At 44.9% G+C, this 16,859-nt stretch overlaps 1 protein-coding gene across 12 annotated transcripts in view; it reads left to right on the plus strand.

Moving 5' to 3' along the window:
• Positions 1–13,164, plus strand: part of ep400 (E1A binding protein p400) — a 141,041-nt gene extending 127,877 nt beyond the window's left edge. For 8 of the 12 annotated variants that reach the window (XM_078227158.1, XM_078227159.1, XM_078227160.1 and 5 more), the window contains 5 exons: positions 3,470–3,665; positions 4,701–4,855; positions 7,174–7,326; positions 8,814–8,891; positions 12,241–13,164. In XM_078227158.1, coding sequence (XP_078083284.1) covers positions 3,470–3,665; positions 4,701–4,855; positions 7,174–7,326; positions 8,814–8,891; positions 12,241–12,507 — 849 coding nt within the window. In that variant the 3' untranslated portion in view covers positions 12,508–13,164. The remainder of the gene's footprint in view (positions 1–3,469; positions 3,666–4,700; positions 4,856–7,173; positions 7,327–8,813; positions 8,892–12,240) is intronic. The other 4 variants (XM_078227162.1, XM_078227163.1, XM_078227164.1 and 1 more) reach the window with 1 other exon arrangement.
• Positions 13,165–16,859: the final 3,695 nt, after the last annotated feature.

Consider the following 16,859-nt stretch of genomic DNA (forward strand, 5'->3'; position numbering starts at 1 on the left):
CAAGAAAAGATTAAACTTTGTTACGTGGCTGCCTTTTCTATTTCCAAAATTTTGCGTTCCCAAGTACCAGGAGAGACAGGATCTGCAGGCATTTAGAGACGCAAGGACTGATTAGGGACAGTCAGCCTGGCTTTGTGAGTGGAAAATCATGTCTCACAAATTTGATTGAGTTTTTTGAAGGGGTAACCGAGAAAGTAGATGAGGGCAGTGCAGTTGATGTGGTCTACATGGACTTTAGCAAGGCCTTTGACGAGGTACCACATGGTAGGTTGTTGCATAAGGTTAAATCTCATGGGATCCAGAGTGAGATAGCCAAATGGATACAAAATTGGCTTGATAACAGAAGCCAGAGGGTGGTTGCAGAGAGTTGTTTTTCAAACTGGAGGCCTGTGACCAGCGGTGTGCCTCAGGGATCGGTGCTGGGTCCACTGTTGTTTGTCATTTATATTAATGATTTGAATGAGAATTTAGGAGGCATGGTTAGTAAATTTTCAGATGACACCAAGATTGGTGGCATAGTGGACAGTGAAGAAGGTTATCTGGGATTGCAACAGGATCTTGATCAATTGGGCCAGTGGGTTGACGGATGGCAGATGGAATTTAGACAAATGCGAGGTGATGCATTTTGGTCAATCAAACCAGAGCAGGACTTACTCAGTTAATGGTAGGGCGTTGGGGAGAGTTACAGAACAAAGAGATCTAGGGGTACAGGTTCATAGCTCCTTGAAAATGGAGTCACAGATGGACAGAGTGATGAAGAAGGCATTCGGCATGCTTGGTTTCATTCATCAGAACATTGAATACAGAAGTTGAGACGTCTTGTTGAAGTTGTAGAAGACATTGGTAAGGCCACACTTGGAATACTGTGTACAGTTCTGGTCACCCTATTATAGAATGGAAATTATTAAACCAGAAAGAGTGCAGAAAAGATTTACTAGGATGTTACCGGGACTTGATGGTTTGAGTTATAAGGAGAGGCTGGATAGACTAGGATTTTTTTCTCTGGAACATAGGAGGCTTTGGGGTGATTCTATAGAGGTCTACAAAAAATTGAGGGTCTTAAATGGGCGACTTCTTACTCCAGGATTATGTCCTCTGTCCAAGATTCTCCCACAATGCTCTTAGCATCTACCCTGTCGAGCCCCCTGAGAATCCTGTATGTCTCAATAAGGTCACCTCTCATTCTTATAAAATCCAGTGAATACATGCTCAATCTGCACCAATCTTTCCTCATAAGAAGATCTCTCCATAGTTGGGATTAACCTAGTGAACCTTCTCTGGACTGTCTCCAATGCTAGTATATCTTTTCTTAGAGGGGGACCAAAACTGTTCACAGTATCCCAGGTGTGGTCTAACTAGCATCTTATATAATTTTAGCAAGACTTCCCCACTCTTATACTCCATTCCATTTGAAATAAAGGCCAACATTCCATTTGCCTTCCTTATTATCCTGCTAAACTTGCATGCTAGCTTTTTGTGATCTATGCACAAGAATCCCCAAACCCCTCTGTGCTGCAGCTTTCTGCAGTCTTTCTCCATTTAAATGATAGGGAAGGTGATGCCCTGTGGTTTTATCACTCGACTATTAATCCAGAAACTCAGCTAATGCTCTGGGGACCCGGGTTCGAATCCCGTCATGGCAGATGGTGGAATTTGAATTCAATAAAAGATATCTGGAATTAAGAATCTACTGATGACCATGAAACCATTGTCGATTGTCAGAAAAACTCATCTGGTACACTGATGTCCTTTAGGGAAGGAAATCTGCCATCCTTACCTGGTCTGGCCTACATGTGACTCCAGAGCCACAGCAATGTGGTTAACTCTCGACTGCCCTCGGGCAATAAATGCTGGCCAGCCTGCGACGCTCTCATGAATTAATAAAAAAAGTTCAGCAACTTTTGATCTTCCTACCAAAGTGCATAACTTCACATTTTCCTACATTATATTCCAACTGCCAAGTTTTTGCCCAATCTTGTCTATTCTCCCATCCTCGCCACTCCCATCTATTTTTGTGTCTTTCGCAAACTTGATATGCTTCCCTCTTCCAAATCTCTTCGTCACTTTCCTCATCCAAATCATTAATAAATATTGTAGATAAATGTGGCCCGAGCACTGATTCCTGTGGCACTCCACTACTTGTAGGTTGCCATCCTGAAAATGCTCCTCTTACCCCAACTCTCTGTCTTCTATTAGTTAGAGTTTTAACAACACCAGGTTAAAGTCCAACAGGTTTATTTGGTAGCAAATACTCTTACTGTGTTCACCCCAGTCCAACGCCGGCATCTCCACATAATTCTATTAGTTAGCCAGTACACTCTCCATAATAGACTACCACCAACACCGTGGGCTGTTATCTTATTAAGTAGTCCTTTGTGCAGTGCCTTATCAAACGCTTTTGGAAATCTAAGTGCCCCATTATCTATCCTGCTCGTTACCACCTAAAGAATTCAAATAAATTTGTCAGGGATGTTTTCCCCTTAATGAAGCCATGCTCATTCTGCTTAATTATATAATGTATTTCTAAATGCTCTGCGGTCACATCCTTTATAATGGGCTCTAACGCTTTCAGGCTTTTATTTCTAAAGTTGTGTTGTTTTGCGACATTGCCCTTTTAGAAATCTGTTTCTATGGATTAAACTTTGGGGCAATACATATAATTAGTTTCAAAAAGGACAGAGGACTCTGGAAAATCTGCTGGGCGGACTTGAAACTGGGAGTGTTTCAGATCCGACTTTTAGGCCCGTTCTCCGGTGCCCCCATACGCACTCCGCCTGAAAAAGTATCAACGAGTCCGAATCACGCTGCAGAAGCCTGTGGGCGGGGCTTAACGTGCCCGAAACCCTGCAGCTCCAATCGGAGCCTCCAACTGCACATGCGCAGAAAAAAAAGATAGAATGCTGCTCCCCTGGCTGGATAATGCTGGCCCCCACAGACATTGCCCCACCCCCACAACGTTACTGACCCCCTTATCCCCCCCACCACGCAGACCAATAGCGCCCCCCCCCCCCCCCCCCAACCGATCTCAAGCAGAGTGGCAGCGCACCCCCCTTCCCCTCCACCGATCTCAGGTAGAGTGGCAGAGCACCCCACTGAAACAGCATGTCTGTTTCGTGCCGATTCCGTATTGGCGAACGCGATGGTAAAGGGGGAAGTGCTGGTAAAGTTGGGCGAGCAGCCCATTAAGTCAATTTAAATGCAGGCAAATACATTTAAATGGCTGTCGCACCCATTTCGGGTGTGGTCCCGATTGCGGCCAATTTTGGGCCATGGTATAGGGGGAATCGGCGCGGAGGCGGGCGCAGATCGTGCTACTCGCCTCACACCCGACTTTACCAAGTTTTTGCGCCTGATAATGGGCACACCGCAATGGTAAAATCGGGCCCTCAGTGTCTTTGAAAATTGTGTGACTTTTGTTTTTGAAATCTTGTTTTCAGAATATCTGAATATATTTTATTGTTTTCTCCAGGCCAGAGTTTCTCCGTCACAGCTGCAAGCTCAAGGGCAAATTCAGACGCAGCCAGCTCAAACTGCCCAAGTTACCCTCACTAAACCACCAGTTGTGTCTGTTCCTGCTGCAGTCGTTTCCTCTGGTGTAACAACGCTACCTGTGACTGTTGCTGGAATTAGTGTGGCTATTGGTCAGCCTCAGAAAGGGTCAGCAGGTAATCGAGAAGCAAATTCTTGAGGATTTTGCTCTCCCCGTGTCTGCGTGGGTTTCCTCCGCGTGCTCTGGTTTCCTCCCACACTCCAAAGGTGTGCGGGTTAGGTGGATTGGCCATGCTAAATTGCCCCTTGGTGTTCAAAGATGTGTAGGTTGGGGGTTTTAGCGGGGTAGATGCAGGTACAGGGAGAGGTTGGGCCTTGGTGGGATGCTCTGTTGGAGAGTCGGTGCGGACTCAATGGGCCGAGTGGCCTCCTTCTGCACTGTAAGGATTCTATGATCATTTCTACTCGTTTCAAGAACAATAATATTGTCACGTGCCTCGTAAGAGGCTTTGTGTGGCTGTGTTTGCTGAAAAGAATTATGCCTCAGTGTGAACATCTAAAGTGAAAGATTTCAAAACCTTACTTAACTAGGGAGAGTGCTTTGCGTTTAAGAGATGTGGCTTTAAACCCCATTGTGGCACATAATGTCAGCTGATCGAGGTTGTGCTTTCTCCACCCTCAATCCACTCGTGCTGTCAAGTCCCTCCTGGTACCACAGATCCCTGCCACCATGAAATTACCCACCCCCACCCGCCCTTCAAGACCATATTGACAGGCTGCACCTCATCCACTCAGGATTAATTTGGGGTTGCTGTAGTCCCAGACCACCCCCTCAATCTCCTTCCCCAGCTCCAGGTTCTGACCCTTCTAGTCCCCACAAGTGTAAATATCTCCAGGCTCTGCACCGCTCCCAGCCTGAGACTCCATTCCTCTTATTAGCTGTCTGTATTTAAGAAATTGGCATTATGAACAGTAGTTACTTCCACCATCACCTGTGTAATCCCAGCACTGATTTACAATCATATAATAAAGTAATGAGTACATGTCATCACCTTTTATAAAACAGGAGAAATTGAACTGGTAGAAGCAACGTCTTACTTTTTATGGAAATTAATAAAGTTAAATGATTTTCAGCGGCCGTTTGGTTTGTATTGCTTTTTCAGGTTTGAGAACCTTCACTGTCTTTAATCTATTGTCTTGACTCTCTGCAGGAGGGCAGACCTTGGTGAAGGCTGCCATCCCACAGCACTTGTCACAAATGCAAGTACAACAATTTCTGAAACTCAAGCAGCAGAAAGTTGGCCAGTCACAGGTGACACAGGGACAGGCAGCTGTGCAAGCTGCAGCAATCACTGCACAGCAGAAGGTATGGATTCTAGAACATTAATACCTTCTCTAGATCTTACTGGGGATAGGGGGATGGAGGGAATACAAAAAAACCCTTGCACCTGTTGATCCTTTATCCTCTTTTCACTGCTTCCCCCTCGGCAAACTGTGCCTGTGATTCTTCTGGCATGTATGTCTGTGACTGAGGGAAAAGCTTTTGAAATATGCGCATGGTAGCAGATGCTCTAAATCAACTGGGTGAACAGAAAGATGGACGAGTGGGTAGATCAAGAGTAGAAGTTCAAGAATTCATTGGTGGTCATTTTCCAAAGTTCTCTGGAATGGTCCCTACGGTTTGGAGGGTAGTTAATGCAAGCCCGCTATTCAAAAGGGGAGGGAGAGAGAAAACCAGGAACTATAGGTCAGTGAGGCTAATGACGGAAGTAGGGAAGTTGCTAGAGTCTCATTATCAAGGATTTTAGAGCACAGCATTTGGAAAGCAGTGGTATAATCAGACAAAATCAATATGGATTTACAAAGGGGAAATCATGCTTGATAAATCCCCTGGAATTCTTTGAGGGTGGAACTAGGAGAGTTGACCAGGGAGAACCGGTGGATGTGTTTTTTTTTAGACTTTCAGAAGGCTTTCAACAAGATCTCACAAAGCAGATCACTGTGTAAAGTTAAAGCACATGGGATTGCAGGTAATGTCTTGAGATGGATAGAAAGCTGGTTAGCAGATAGGAAGCAAAGAGTTGGCATTATTGGTTCTTTTTCTGATTGGCAGGCAGTGACGAGTGGGGTACCGCAGGGATCTGTGCTAGGACCCCAACTGTTCACGTTATATATTAATGATTTGGAAGAGGGAACTGAATGTATTATCTCCAGATTTGCAGATGGTACAAGTTGGGTGGGAGGGTGAGCTGTGAGGAGGATGCAGAGATGCTTCAGCGTGAATTGGACAGGCTGAGTGTGTGGGCATGTGCGTGGCAGATACAGTACAATGTGGATAAATGTGAGGTTATCCACTTTGATCGCAAAATTAGGAAGAGAGATTATTATTTGAATGGATGTAAGTCGAAAGAGCTAGATACTCAACGAGGCCTTGGTGTCCTCATGCGTTAGTTGCTGAAAGTACAGCAGGCAGTAAAGAAAGCAAATAGTATCTTGGCCTTCATTTGTGAGGATTTAAGTGTAGGAATAGGGATGTTTTATCTCAATTGTATAGGGTGTTGGTGAGGCCACACCTGGAATATTGTGTGCAATTTTGGTGTCCTTATCTAAGGAAGAATGTCCTTGCCATAGAGGGAGTACAGCGAAGGTTTACCAGGCTGATTTCTGGATAGCAGGACTAAATTGGTTAGGATTATATTCCTTGGAGTTTAGAAGAGTGAGAGGGGATCCCATAGAAGCTTACAAAATTCTAACAGGGTTAGACAGGGTAGGTTCAGAAAAAATGCTCCCAATGGTGGGGAAGTCCAGAACTCGGGGTCATAGTCTGAGGATAAAGGGTAAACCTTTTAAAACTAAGGTGAGAAGAAATTTCTTCACCCAGAGGGTGGTGAATGTGTGGAATTCACTATCACAGAATGTAGTTGAGGGCAAACATTGTGAGATTTCAAGAAGGAATTAGACATGGCTCTTGGGACTAAAAGGATCAAGGGATTTGGGGGGAAAGATGGCGGGGGGGGGGGAAATCAGGATTTTGAATTCAGCCATGTTCAAAATGAATGCCGGAGCAGGCTTGAAGGGCTGAATGGCCCACTCCTGTTTCTATTTTCTATGTATGTTTCAATGTATGAATCAAAAGGGTTGGTAAGTATAGTTAGAGAAAGATAGTCGAGTAGGGGCATTGGAAACAAAGACCCGACAGGCTTGTCCTGCCAACAATTGGAGGAGAAAGAAAATTCAGATGGGTGGATAGCTTTGAGACGGGGACTGACGGAAGCTTGAAGAAAGCCAGAAAGAAGCAAGACGTGTCAATGGCACCACTATGGCTGAGGTAACACATGCTCAACACAGCAGCTTTGTACAATTGGTTGGTCAGTAAGTGTATCTCTGATGGGGGGGAACCACATTCCATCCCTGGTCTTTGCTGAGATCTAGTTTGTGTCTGTGATGATCATTAGATGAAGCTTCCTATTTTAGTTTGAGGTGGGGGGTGGGGGGGGGGGGGGGGGGGGGGGGGCGTGGAATTGGGCTTGTAAAAGAGTAGACCAGTATCACCTTTAGCAGCAACTTCTAAACAATCGGAATGGCAGTGCTGAAGCTTGGCTTTGCTCTGCAGCAAGTATTTAGAGATGCACAAGGTGGGCAAAAATAGTCCTTTGCTTATTTGTTATGTGCATCCTGTTTCAGATAACACAGCAGGTTACAGTGCAATCACAGCAGCAGCAACAGCAGAAAGTAACTTATACCACCTCCCAACTCCAATCGGGGATGAAGCCACAGTTCTTGAGTGCCCAGACCCAGAAGCAGACAGGAACGCAACAGATGCAGGCACAGATTCAGGTAATTAATGCAAGTAATGCAGTGATATGATGGTTATATTTACTGGACTGTAATCCAAAGAATTACACGCCCACCTTGGCAGTTATGCAGTTTGAATAATCTGGAAATGTGACTAGGCTATCGGGGAGAATGACTGTGTTGTTCTAAAGTTTACATGTAAACACAAAACTCAACAGGTTCACCAGTAAGCTTTGGGGAATGAATTCTGCCCTCCTTTTCCAGTCTGGCCTGTGTGTGACTCCAGTCTTACCTATGGCCTCCAGGGCAGCATAGTGGTTAGCACTGCGACCTCACAGCGCCAGGGACCCGGGTTCGATTCCCGGCTTGGGTCACTGTGTGGAGTTTGCATGTTCTCCCTTTGTCGATGTGAGTTTCCTCCGAGTGCTCTGGTTTCCTCCCACAGTCCAAAGATGTGCAAGTTAGGTGAATTGCCCGTGCTAAATTCTCCCTCAGTGTACCCGAACAGGCGCCAGAGTGTGGCGACTCGGGGATTTTCACAGTAACTCCATTGCAGTGTTAATGTAAGCCTACTTGTAACTAATAAACTTTACTTTAAGTGGCCCAGCAAACTATAGGTTCCTGGCGTAACTGGGGGTGGGCAATAATGATGTGTTGCACTGCCCTGGGAGCGTTACACTCTGTTCCTTTCACCTTTGCAAGAAACTGTTGAGTGTGAGCCGATGTGTTTGAAAATCTGAAGCGAGTAACTAGTAAGTAAGTAAATCACCGAATCCCTCTGAGAGAATGTAGCCTCTGTCTGGTGTCTTGATTAATTATGCAGCACTTTGATGGTCATTTAATACAACACGCCTTCCTTTGTAATGCACAATTCAATCAATTCTCATGAAACGCGTTTTGTATTGGGAATGGAGGCCTGGAATCTAAATGACTGCCCTAAAGCTGATCTTTTTTTGGTAAAAACATGGATATTATTTTTAAAGGATTCTTCACCTCAGCTGAGACCTCGAGTGTGTCCATCGCACATTTGTTAAGTAGACAAAGTTGCTTTAATAGATCAGTATGTTGAAAATCTTGGGAACTTTAGACAGTCTCTCTATTTGCAGGCGATTGAAAGGACAGCTTTGTAACAGGAATTTGCACTTCTCCCTGTTGTATACATTAACAAATGTACATCAAACCTGATAAAGTGACACTGTTTAATACCACAAGACTTCTTTAACAGCCCATTTACATTACATTGGTACATAGTGGTTTTATTCCATGACGTTTGAGATTCATGATGAATACCTCGTGGTTTCTTTCCGAGTTAACGTTCTTGATCTATGCAACAAAACTTTATTCTGCCCCAGAAGCCCTTCAGTAGGGCAAGTGTAATTTATTAACGCCCCTCTATCTTTTTACAATTTTATGCTCCTCCGTTAACTCCAAGACTGCAGAAGAAATAATTCTTTAAAGTACCTAAAATCGTACGTGCTTGGAAACCATAAAGGGTGAAAAAGTTAAAATAAACTGCTGTTGTTCAATAGGTTACAAAAATTCCACAAACGGTTCAACAGCAAGCAACCATGGGGAGTATCCAGCAGATGGTATCAACGGCCCAACAGGTATTCTTCACCTCCTCAAACCTATCTCCACACTCTGCACGGGTGAAGCTTTCAGATGTTTCACGTGTTCTGCCTGCTGATACATTTCCATGATGTGGAAGAAGAAATCTGCCTTTGTTTCCTCCATTAGATTTCCCTCTTGCCTATATATGCTTCTCACTTCTGGTTCTGCTTATGTTCCTCCTCTTGTTCCACTCTTCTGGTATCTGGAATGTACAACCTTTGTTTTGAGCAGAATTGAGGAAGGAAATGCCAAGAACTGTAGGAAAGACCTATGCTTGATCCTCGCAGGAAAAAAGAGACATGCTGCCAAAGCTTTTTGTCTTGAACTCACCAGGACAGTTTGCGAGAATGCCACAGTAAAGGGAGCAACAATTTATGCTGCATGAGAAGAGAGAGCTGATTGGTTGGCAGGTGGGCTCTGATTGATTGAGGCGTTGCCATGAAGAATACACCAGGGACTAGTTAACTGCCAACTTTTGTTCAAATTCAAACCAGGCAACTCGAACCTGATTGGTGAAGGCATTGCCATGGGGAATGAACCAGGGAATGGCTGTCCCACGGCTTTCGTTTAGTAGCTCCACAAAGGACAGGGCCCTATGTGCGAATATATGTAGCTCCTAGCAAGTGTTAACTGCGAGTCTGACTGATAAATCTAAATTGGTTTTCAGTGTAATTCTTAGCACAATCAGGATTGTTTAGCAAGTTTTGCTCAACCAGAGTGCAAGACTAAAAACTTCAGCAGCATGTCTCTCTGTTTTTCAGTGATACTCAAGTTCTGTCCTACCAAACGACTATATGTTTGATCCTAACACGTAAAATATCACTGCAAAAGGAGGCCATTTGGCCCATCATGCCTATACTGGCTCTTTGGAAAAAGCTAACCAATTAGTTCCATTCCCCCAGCTCTTTCCCCGTAGCCAAGCATTCTTTTTCCTTTTTCAGCTATTTGCAAGTTGCCTTTTGAAACTTGTTGCATTTGCTTTCACCACTTTCAGGCTGTGGGTTCCTGCTCACAAGAACACGCTGCAAATACTAACCTAATTTCTCCTATGGTTCCTTTACCAATTGTCTTGTACCTGTGCCTTCTGGCTAGCGGCTTTCCTGCCACGAGAAACCGTCTCTCTTTATTTATTCTTATTACAATCCTGTATGGTTTTGAAAAACTCCACCTCTTAACTTTCTCTGCTTTAGAGAGAGAATTCCGAGTCTCTCCAGTCTTTCACCCGAGTACGTTTCTACTAAATCGCATCTGCACCCTCTTTTAAGACCTTGGCATCCTTCCTAACTTACAGTGCTCAGAACTGGCCACAATGCTCCAGCTGGAAGACGCTTGGGTTCCATGTTATCCACTGTTGGATCAAATTGGTTGTACAGCGATTGCAGGTGCTCAGCCGCACCTTCTAGCTTTGGATTGTGACCCTCCGTGTGAAGTTAGTGAGGAACACTGCTCTGCATAGACTGAATATCAACTTTACATCGATCCCTGTAGAACCTACAGCACAGAAACAAGCCACTTGGCCCAGTGTTTATGTTCCATCCTCACCTATCTTCCTATTCCTTCCTTCCTCCATCTATTAATCCAGCTTTCCCTATGCTATTTGCCTCAACTACTCCTTGTGGTAGTGAGCTTTGCGTTCTGACCGCTCTCAGTAAAGAAGTTTCATCTGAATTCCTTATTAGATTTATTAGTGACCATCTTATATTTCTGGTCTTTGGTTTTGGATTGCCTCACAAGTGGAACTATCTTCCTAGCCAACCCTTTCATAGTTTCAAAGACCTCTATCAGGTTACCTCTCACCTATTCTTACCTGGAGAAAACACCTCAGCCTGTTCAGTCTTTCCTGTGGTTATAATCTCTCTCTTTGGATATCTTTCCTGTCTCTTCTCCAGTCTTTGTCTTTTTTATAATATTGAGGCCAGAATTGTGCTCAATCTCTAAGTGAGGTCTGAACATGCTTCTATTTAAATTGAGTATAACCTGTTGGAATTTTGGTCATTTTAATCTCGAGTAGCAGCTTCCTGCTGGAGATTGTGTTGTCACCAGTTGCTTTACGAATGTACAGATAAAATACTGAACACACAGCTATCTGAGATTAAACTCTCAGCCTATAAAGAATAAACCAGACAAACACTAATGGAAAAAGCCAATGCTGGAAATGGGAAATAAAAGCTGAGATTTGGCAGCATCTGTGGAAGGAGAAGCGGTGTTTCCGATTGATGACCTTTCATCAGGCACTCACCAGTTGCGCTGGTTGTATAGCGCTGTGTAGAACAGTTAACACTTCCAATTCACTAACCTGTTCTGTTCAGGGTGAGTCAGTCTGAATAGAATACACATTGCAAGTTCAAGCATTTGGAACTCATAGTATTTAGAGTACAGAAAAAAATATTTGACCCAGTAGGTCCATACTGTTATTTATTTTCCACGTTAGCCAGCTGTACAGCATCATTTAGCGATTACCAAAATCACAGAATCCGTACAGCACAGGAGGAGGCCATTGGCCCATCGTCTCCATGGGCTCTCCGAAGGTGAAACTCGCCTTGTGCCATTCCCCCACCTTCTCCCTGTAACCCTGCACATTCTTCCTCTTCGGATAACTGTGGGCGGCACGGTGGCACCGTGGTTGGCACTGCTGCCTCACAGCTCCAGGGACCCGGGTTCGATTCCCGGCTTGGGTCACTGTCTGCGTGGAGCCTGCACGTTCTCCCCGTGTCTGCGATGGTTTCCTCCCACAGTCCAAAGATGTGCTGGTTAGGTGAATTGGCCATACTAAATTCTCCCTCAGTGTACCCAAACAGGCAACAGAGTGTGGCGGCTAGGGGATTTTCACAGTAACTTCATTGCAATGTTAATGTATGCCTACTTGTGCCACTAATAAATAAACTTTTTAAAATAGCTAAAAGAAAAAATGCTGGAAAATCTGGCAGCATCTGCAAGGAGAGAAAAGAGCTGACGTTTCGGGTCCAGATGACTCGACAAAGCTTTGACAAAGGGTCATCTGGACTCTCATTGTCAGCCCTTTTCTCTCCTTACAGATGCTGTCAGACCTGTTGAGATTTTCCAGCATTTTCTCTTTTGGTTTCAGATTCCAGCATCTGCAGTAATTTGCTTTTATTTTTCAAAATAACTGTCTAATTCCCTCTCAAGTGCTTCGGTTAAACCTGCCTCCACCACACTCTAAGGCTCAAATCTGCCCATATTACAGAAGTGACCAAGCCTCAAATGTAATCAGTTGGTTGTAGGGTGCTTTAGAACAATCTGAAGATGCGGAAAGGCGCTATACAAATGGAAGTTACTTTCTTGTCTGAATGAGCCTCTCTCTCTCCCTCCCTCCTTTTCCCGCAGGTCCAGGCACAGCAGCAGACAATGACACTGTCCCAGGCAGCTCCTGGCCAGCAGGTCCAGGTGATGCCTGCAGCTGCTACTGCTCAGGTGGTCCAGCAGCAACTTATTCAGCAGCAAGTTGTAACAGCGGCCTCTCCTCAGATTCAGACCCCGACTCCACAGAGCCCCGCTCAGCCGGCAGTGACCTCTGACGCCCAAGGCCAACAAACCAAGTTGCAGGTGCGAACTGCTGCAGTGAGGCTGAAAGCCCCGACGAAACCGAACTGAGCTTGTTGAACGAAGCGAGGAAGCCCACCACATAAAGAATGTGCTTGCAGCATTAGCTGGACTGTGCTCAGAACAAATTGTACTAAGTTTGTTTTCACTCCACTGTGTAATAGCCAATGTATAGAAAAGTTGACTTGCATAAACTTCACGTATATCATTTAATATTGAATCTTGGTGTTAATGTAACATGTTGATGCACAGCAGAAATTCTGTAAATCTTTTTAAAAGGTAGATAACTCTAAGGTTTGACCTTGGGTCATCTTTGTACATATTAATTTTTTTTTTTCCTGGCACATTTTTAATGCGCCCCTGTATTTGTTAAGTTCAGAAAGTGGATGTTATAGGCATGTGTTCAGTATTTGTAGATCCACAATGTAGTTGGATGAATGTTAAGTACTTAACTGTAGTTATTTTTCATTACGTGAAAGTTGGAAAGAAGCCAACAGCAATGGACTTCAGAATAAGTTGTATTTGACATTCCTTATCTAGAAAAAGACACGAATGTTTATTAACAAACTTTTGATACAAGGGTTTTGTATTTTTGTTACATTCTTTTCATTGTGCACCCATGGTTCAGGATTTGTTTTAAAGTGATAATGTTTATTTTTATTCTGTATGTATATGCACATTAAAAATGCAATCTATGCTACAAAGTTATTCCTCCTAGTTCTTAGTGTACATGTTGTACAGTATTTGTTATGGTTTTGCATAGCATCGTGTTATAACATCCTTAACCCTGTCCTCGAAAATTATTCAGATTCATTTGTGATCGGCAAAAATAAGATGATTGAGTAGAATTGTATATAAATATTTTTGTTGGTCAACTCGGTCATGTTATCTTTAATCTTTCCTTCGTTGAGCCAGATGTAGATTTTTTTTTTAAAGAAAGCAGCCGTGGTATTTTTGTTATGTATGGTAAACTTGGTGAGGGATGATGGCAAAAGTTTCAGTGACAGCCCAAGATGACTGAGACCAAAGAGAGAGTGAGTTTTAAGTTTTCAGCAAACATGACAGAAGCGTTGATTTCCAATGATATTGTGTGAAATTACTGTTACACTGTCAAGATATACCAGATTGTTAGTTGTATTCATAAACCACTGCTACCATATTGTAATAAATTAACATATTTGTAAATGCACTACACCTGTTCCTGAAACTCATTTAAAGAATATTTCTCTTTTTTTACTGTTGAGTAATGTGTTCTATTTCTGAGGTTTGTAGATTTCTTAAGTCAAAGTTTGGCACAGCGATTAGCACTGCTGCCTCACAGCACCAGGGACCCGGGTTCGATTCCCGGCTTGGGTCACTGTCAGTGCGGAGTCTGCACATTCTCCCCGTGTCTGCGTGAGTTTCCTTCGGGTGCTCTGGTTTCCTCCCACAGTCCAAATCTCATGCTGGCTAGGTGCATTGGCCATGCTAAATTCTCTGTGTATCTGAACAGGTGCCGGGGTTTTTCACAGTAACTTCATTGCAGTGTTAATGTAAGCCTACTTGTAACAATAATAAATAAATCTTAAATTTTCACAGTGGTTAGCACTGCTGCCTCATGGCGCCAGGAACTTGGGTTAAATTCCCGGCTTGGGTCACTGTCTATGTGGAGTTTGCACGTTCTCACCGTGTCTGCGTGTGTTTCTTCCGGGTGCACCGGTTTCCTGCCACAGTGTGAAAGATGTACGGATATTGGCCATGCCAAATTGCCTCTTAGTGTCCCAAGATATGTAGATTAGCGGGACTTGTGGGTTAAATATGTGGAGTTACGGGGATGGGATTTGGGTGGGATGTTCTAAGAACATAAGAACTAGGAGCAGGAGTGGGCCATCTGGCCCCTCAAGCCTGCTCCGCCATTCAATAAGATCACGGCTGATCTTTTTGTGGACTCAGCTCCCGCTCGCTCACCATAACCCTTAATTCCTTAATTCTGTTGGAGAGTTGGTGCAGATTCGAAGGGCCAAATGACCTCTGCACTGTAGGGATTCTGATTCTATTCTATTCTATGCATTACTAGAGTATTGCCAGATTAAATTTGACACCAAGCTGCACAAGTTGTTAGGATAGGCAACTAAAAGCTTGATCAGGGTAGTTTGTCAAAAGCATCTTAAATGGAAAGAGAGGTTCAAGGAGGGAATTCCAGTGTTTAAGGCTGAGGTACCTGAAATGAACTGATGGAATTCAAGAAATTCCTCCAGAATTGGAGGAGCACAGATTTCTGTGGGTACAAGGAGCTGGAGAAGATTGCAGATGGAGAGGCGTGAGGGCCAGGGAGGGATTTGAACATTATAATGAGTGAGGATTTTAAAATCGAGGCGTAGCTGGACCAAGAGCTTGTCTAGGCAGCAACACTCGTTACGTGGTGTAAGGTCAAATCTAAATCAGTTTCTCCCTGTTTTAACTTTTTGTTCCAGTGGTTTGTCTTGCTGTAACTGTTGAATCTTGGTTGCAGTCAGATTTCAGATTCTCTGCGACCCATCACCCTATCCACTACTGTGAACATTTACTCCCTTCACTCCCAGCACAAGGGGGCAGCTGCGTGCACCATTTACGAGATGCACTGTAATTAACTTGCCGAGGCTCCTTGAACCACACCTCCCAAATCCCCAACTCGACACCCTAGAAGGACAAGGGCAGCAGACACATGGGATCACCACAACCTGACATAGAAACTTGAAGCAGGAGTGGGCCATTCAGCCCTTTGAGCCTTCTCCGCCATTCATTTTCATATCAGTCATGATTGAATGGTGTAGCAGACTCAATGGGCTGAATGGCCTAATTCTGCTCCTATATCTTATGGTCATTTTGATCATGGCTGATCATCGAATTCAATATCCTGATTCTGTGCCTTGGGTAAGTATCCCATGTGCCTTAATCACCATATCTACCTGTCCTACTGCCTTCAGAGATCTTTGGACATGCACCCAAGGTCCCTCTGGTCCTCTGTACTTCCTACCATTCATTGTGTATTCCCTTGCCTTGTTAGTCCTCTCAAAATGCATCTCCTGCAGGGTTTTAGTTATTTTAGAGTTTAAGTGTAAAGCGGAAGTAGACTGGGCGCGGGGTGACGTGGGGCGGACATTTTGTAGTTTTTAAGCGCGCGAAGTATAAAAGGGAGGCCGCAGTATCCAGCGGGCAGCGTCGGGAGCAGGCAGCGGAGTGAGTGGGAAGCAGAGTGTAAGGGCTTTGGCTCACAGGGCTTCGGGGGAAAGGGCGAGCAGGGGTGAGTTTCATTTCTTAGTTTCTAATTCTTATTTACTTTTCTCTGTGTACCTTGGTAAAAAGGGTCAAATATGAGTCTGAAGCCAGTGTGTTCCCAGTGTAGGATGTGGGAGGTCCTGGAGGCACCTGGCCTCCCGGACATCCACATCTGTGAGGGGTGTGTCGAGCTGCAGCTCCTGAGGGACTGTGTTAAGGAGCTGGAACAGCAGCTCGAGGATCTTAGGCTGGTAAGGGAGTATGAGGCGGAGATAGACAGGAGCTATCATCAGGTGGTCACACCAGGGCCACGGGAAGAGGCCAAGTGGGTGACGGCCAGGAAGGGTAAAGCTCGGGTGACAGAGCACCCCGGTGGATGTGCCCCTACACAACAAGTACTGCCTGAGTACTGCTGAGGGGGACAGCCCGCCTGGGGGAAGCAGCAGTGGCCGCGTCTCCAGAGTGGAGGCCGGCCCTGTAACTCAGAGGGCTAAGGAAAAGCGGAGGACGGCAGTGTTGATCGGGGATTCAACAGTAAGGGGGACGGACAGGCGTTTCTGCGGAGGCAGGCGGGAGTCTTGGATGGTGGTCTGCCTCCCTGGGGCCGGGATCCAGGATGTTGCTGGGCGAGTCCCAGAAATCCTGAGGTGGGAGGGAGAGGAGCCGGAGGTAGCGGTACATATTGGTACCGCTGATGTGGGAAGGAAGGGGGAAGGGATCATGAAAAGAGAGTATAAGGAATTAGGAAGACAGCTGAGAAGGAGGAAAGCAAAGGTTGTTATCTCAGGATTGCTGCCTGTGCCACGGGAAGGTGAGGACAGAAATGGAGTGAGGTGGAGGATGAATGTGTGGCTGAGGGACTGGTGCAGGAGGCAGGGATTCAGGTTCCTGGACCATTGGGACCTCTTCAGGGGCAGGTGTGACCTCTACACAAAAAACGGGTGGCACTTGAATCCCAGGGGGACCAATATCCTGGCGGGAAGGTTGGCTAAGGCTACTGGGGAGAATTTAAACTAGATAGGTTGGGGGGAGGGGATCGAGACGAGGTGACTGGGATCAAGGAAGTTAGCTCGCAAACAGAGAAGGGTTATAGGCAGTGTAAGAGGGAGGAGGTTAATAACGTTTCAACAAATCAGGTCCAGATAAAAGCTGGAATAAGGACACTT

The sequence above is a fragment of the Mustelus asterias genome, chromosome 13 (genome assembly GCF_964213995.1).
Source record: "Mustelus asterias chromosome 13, sMusAst1.hap1.1, whole genome shotgun sequence".
Taxonomy (NCBI): domain Eukaryota; kingdom Metazoa; phylum Chordata; class Chondrichthyes; order Carcharhiniformes; family Triakidae; genus Mustelus; species Mustelus asterias.